Source organism: Heterodontus francisci, chromosome 12 (genome assembly GCF_036365525.1).
Source record: "Heterodontus francisci isolate sHetFra1 chromosome 12, sHetFra1.hap1, whole genome shotgun sequence".
NCBI lineage: Eukaryota > Metazoa > Chordata > Chondrichthyes > Heterodontiformes > Heterodontidae > Heterodontus > Heterodontus francisci.
Window position 1 is genome coordinate 74,735,027 of NC_090382.1, and position 5,076 is coordinate 74,740,102.

A 5,076-nucleotide genomic window follows, 5' to 3' on the forward strand; every position below is an offset into this window, starting at 1 on the left:
GAGGGGTCAATAACCAGGGGTCATAGATTTAAGGTAAGGGGCAGGAGGTTTAGAGGGGATTTGAGGAAAATCTTTTTCACCCACAGGGTGGTTGGAATCTGGAACACACTGCCTGAAGAGGTGGTTGAGGCAGGAACCATCACAACATTTAAGAAGTATTTAGATGAGCACTTGAAATGCCATAGCATTCAAGGCTGTGGGCCAAGTGCTGGAAAATGGAATTGGAATAGGTAGGTGCTTGATGGTCGGCATGGACATGATGGGCCGAAGGGCCTGTTTCTGTGCTGTATGACTCTATAATTTCCTGTTCTGATGAAGGGCCTACACCCAAAACATTAACCTGTCTTTTCAGATACTGAGAGACCTGCTATGTATTTCCAACATTGGCCCGGATTTTGTGGTCAGCGGCATGGATTTCCCCTTTCCAAACTTCAGTTTGAATCTGGTGCCAAGTCAAGGGGATCCAGGCATCTGGCATTCCAACAAGCAGGCAACAAATCACATTGAAGTATTCTCACAGGCAGGAAACCAGGAAGAAAAATGTACTGAATTTTTCAGTTTTAATTCAAATTTTACAGGCAGCAAAATAGATGATTTGAACATACACATGGGATTAAGGCAGAAGTTGAAATATCATAAACAAACTGCTAAAAAATTAAAATAAGTTAATTCTTTCACCATAATGGAGAAATTTGACATTCCACAAATATGAAATTAGTTTGTCATTGCCAGTGAAGTTGTTCAGCAGTAATTATGAGCTTAATATGCCATTAAAACCCAGTTGCACCTCATTCAACAAGGTATTACCTTTTCAAGGCGTTTTACACCAAGAGTAATAGCATAAAAGTGTAATTTCTCTTCAGTTCAGTGATTTCTCCTTGATTGCAGACTGGGGTCATCAGCAGTGTGGATGCGTAGAATCATTGACAGCAACTTCTGGATTTCCACATTTAACTGCACATTTGTGGACTCCAGAAGTTGCTGACAGTTTCAGATGAGTAATGATGACACTGTTATCACTGCTGCAAAATCCAGGCCAATTATTTTTGTTTAAGTACTGTTGCATTGTCTTTTGGGGTTTTGACTTATGAACTTTATCAATGCACTGATCTCCAGGAGCTTGTCAATTTGGATCATGCCCACATACTGACGTTTTTCTTTTAATCATTCTGGCATCAAGATGCTGAAGCTGTATTATTGCTCCTAGTTTTACTCGTTGTGTACTTCAACCTAAGTTGTGAGCATTCTTAGTAGGTTAATGGTCCATGACTGAATTTTTGACCCACATACCAGATTAATGAGATTTGATATGAGATTCAATCACATGAAGGGAAATCTATGCAGCTATGCAGTTATTTATCTCGGCAATTCTGTCGTTTAGTGCATCTCTTTCAGCTTTTAATTGAATTGATACGTACCAAATTATTCTTTTCCAAATAGTTTTTCTCTGTATATTCATTCAATGCTAAAGGCGAAAGGGCAGGTATTTCTGTCTAACTTGTTACCTCACAAAATCCACTTTGCTGTGTTCTCTCAGCTCTTTAACTCTCTGTCCTCCCTGATCTTAGCTTTTCCTCTGACCTCATTCCTCTTTCCCTCCCCCATTCTCTTCCTGTGATTGAACTTACCACACTTTTTCTTCTCTCTTCATCTTAAATTTCCTTCCTTCACTTCCACTGACACCCAGCTGCAACCCACATGGTCTAAGCAACCAATCTTCTATCATAATCCTCAGAAAAAAGAAAATAATTCTATAAAAACAATTTTAAAAATCCACCAAAAACCTGTAGAATGCATGATAAAAGTTATGTGACTCGGACACATTTGAACATAATACTTTCAGGACCTTGGGTCTCACATATATTTTTGTCATATTTGTGTGTGAAATATTTAGACACATGCTAATCAGTGTGGCTTTCTTTCACTCTGCAGCTACTTTATGTATACATATGCCTGTATTTGTGAAGATATGAATCTTTTTATCTTCCCTCTGGTCCCTCAGTTTACAGGTCAGGCACCACTTCCAACTGCAAAGTGCTGAATGATCTACTCCTGTTTGTATGTTTCCATGAGTCAGTAGGTAGGAGTCCTGCTTTCAGGTCGGTACCAACGCTGCTTTGAGCTGTTTTCTGGGTGGAGTGTGACAGAGGCCCAGCTGTTTTGGGCTCTTGTTTTTCCTTCACCTTTTGGGAAGGCCAGTGTCTTCTATTCTGTGCCTCTTCAGAACAGTAGAGCTGAGATTAGCAATTTAGTGGCATAAGAAATTGAACCAATTTCCCTCATTACAGTGGCACAATGCACTGATGCTTTAACACATGTAATTGTGCCACCTGGAGATCCTTATATCTGCTCAGTGCTATTTTCTTCAATCACTTTGGTAATGGACAGCCTCACCTGTTCACAAGATTTCAATTATCAGAGTTTGTTGTAAATGTAACATTCAGCTGCTTAAAATGCAACAAGTGGTTTTGAAACCTCTGGAAAATTCGAATATCTTCATTCTAGATGCACTACAGTAACTTAGCAACATGCTTTTAGGCGTGCAAATCTCTTTGCTTTGAAATAGCGAATAAATTGCCAGCAGCAGAAACCAATCATGATGTTTCATACCAGATAGAATATATATTAAGAAATAGTCTGTGCTTCCCAGCCACAGCCTGTTTATTAAAAACTTAGTAATAGAAGCCTTATTGGCACTAAAATATTAAGTTACAAAAGGAAGGAGCTTTCTGCCATTCATGTGTTGGGCTTTCTGTTAAAATAAAAACAAGGCCATGATTTTCCAGTGCCACTGACCATGATTAAACAACATGTCCAACTCCCAGACTATTTTGAAGACCTTGGACCAAGTTATTTCAGCCTCTTGCATTTCCCACCCTCACTCCTCTTTCCTTTCCATCTCAATACTTTGCTCCTTCACTTCAATTTCTCCCTTTCTCCTTGCTCTCTTACTATCACTTCCTGTTTATCTATTTTCTTTCTTCTGTATGTCTTTACAACCACAGTGAGGGAAAGAGACCAGCAGCAGCATCAGTGTCTACTACAGCTGGGGCTCTGTGGATAGGGATGATGGAGGCAGTGCTGAGTGCTGCGGTGAGTTGGAGATAGCAGAGAGTATTCTGGTTAGTGGTCTGTACAGGCTGCCACCTACTGCTTGCTCTATTCCTCCCTTTCAGTCAAGGCCTCCTCAAGAACCTGTGATGATGCAGGATCCAACAGTGCTATTTGGTCATTTTACTCTGTCAGCTGGCCATTAACAGGGTGATTCTACAATATGTTGCTGCCAGTGGGATTCTCAAGGGATGAGAAAAAGAACCTGTGGTGTATCAGAAAGAATTTATTAAATGAGACCAAGATTTTTCACAGGGAATTGCAGGAATAAACCTCATGATCTTCCTACCATTAAAAGAAATTCAATTCCTATTGGGCGTGCGGATTCAATTTATTCAATTATTGCTCTGTTGGAAATGGGTAGTAATTTGTACTTAATATTGCTGCAGCTTTATTTCACTGAACCTAAAAGCATTTGTATTATTTTTATTCAAGGTGAAGTAGGTAATTGCTGAAGTTCTCCCTGTTTTAGGCAGTGTCAGCGTTAAGCATGCACATATTAAGTAAAGCCCCTTCAACATCAAGCACTACTAGGTCATGGAATACAAATGCAGAGCAATGCTTCCTCCCAATGTACTCCAGCCCAACCTCAGAACTACATTTGTGTAACATTTTTTCTATCTTCCAGACAGTCCCGACTGGCAACTGGATTAACATTGTCCAAACTCATCCCACATATGAGACAGTAACAGCCAGAAAAAAAATGGGAGATTTTTATCCCCTCAGTTGGGGCTGCAGGAGGAAACAGAGGTGAAGGTCTAGCACCCAGTGCCACTAGGGGTGCCAACCTTGTAGGCTTCATCACATGAGCTCCAACCACCCACTTACAATAAAACGGCCTTTTCTCCCAGCTCCAATACTTTTATAGCTAATAAAGACAAATGTTGAAAGAAAATGAGAAAAACACAGGGTGGAGGGCAGTGGGGTGGGGGTGGGGGCAGAAATTCGATTGTTCGGTTTTCAGGCATGGGGATCACAATTTGTGATGACTTACACCTAGTCCTGTGCAGGCAGGCACAACACAAACTTAGTGCTGCCTCAGCATTTCAATGATTTCAGCTGAAGGTGCTGCTGGTTGACTGCATGATCAAAAGGGGACCCATCAGTGTGCGTGGCCTGCACCTCTTAAAAGGGAGCTTTAAAAAAATTTTTTTTTAATGTATTTCAATTGACTTTATTTTAGATAACAAATTGCACACATTTATTGAGGTTGTCCATGACCACGGCCAAATCCGCCTCTAAACTGGAATTCTGTAGCTGCACCAGCACCAGCTTCAGCCTTCTTGTCAGAACCAGGAGGAGCAGTCCGCCTGTAAGTGTCTCTGTCAGCGTCACTACGATAACGAGTTGGACGGTCCTCACCCAGACCTTTAGGCCTTGGCCTGGCAGACTCAGGACGAGTCTGGCGACGTAGAGTAGCTGGAACAATTTCTGGAGGAAGATGAAGGTAGTCCTGCAAGTACTGAATGCCCTCATTTGTCAAGTACCAGTAGAAGTGTCGCCAAGCAAACTGCTCCTTTACATAACCACGAGATTTCAAAGACTGCATGACCTTCATTACGTGCAGGTTAGGGACATTCTTGTCTGCCAGCTCTGGATGTTTTGGCATATGCACATCCTTCTTGGCCACCATCACCCCCTCCTTGAAAAGGAGCTCATAGATAGCAATACGGTTCTTCTTGGGCATCAGCATCTTGATTTCTTATAATGGGGCTGCCTGTGCAGGGAGACTCATCCCAAATGGAGCAACAGCAAAGAGAGGGGGCTGCCTGGTTTTCTCTTGCAGAAGGGGTATAAGGCAGGAACACACCATGATCCTGAATGTTCTCGGTGATGCCGGGTACAATGGCTTCAGTCACAGCCATCCCCATGATGCAGAGCACCATCGTCACCAAAGAGATCAGGTGATGCAGGCGTGCCTGTCTCGTGCCAGTTCTAGACTGCTCACTCCTGTTATGGGCCACT

The 5,076-nt window shown here is 42.0% G+C and overlaps 1 protein-coding gene across 1 annotated transcript; it reads right to left on the reverse strand.

Moving 5' to 3' along the window:
• Nucleotides 1-4,263: 4,263 nt before the first annotated feature.
• Nucleotides 4,264-4,824, reverse strand: LOC137375627 (small ribosomal subunit protein eS10-like). Its single transcript, XM_068043010.1, has one exon. The coding sequence runs from the start codon at nucleotides 4,802-4,804 to the stop codon at nucleotides 4,313-4,315; it is 492 nt and encodes a 163-aa protein (XP_067899111.1). The 5' UTR covers nucleotides 4,805-4,824; the 3' UTR covers nucleotides 4,264-4,312.
• Between the last annotated feature and the right edge of the window lie 252 nt (nucleotides 4,825-5,076).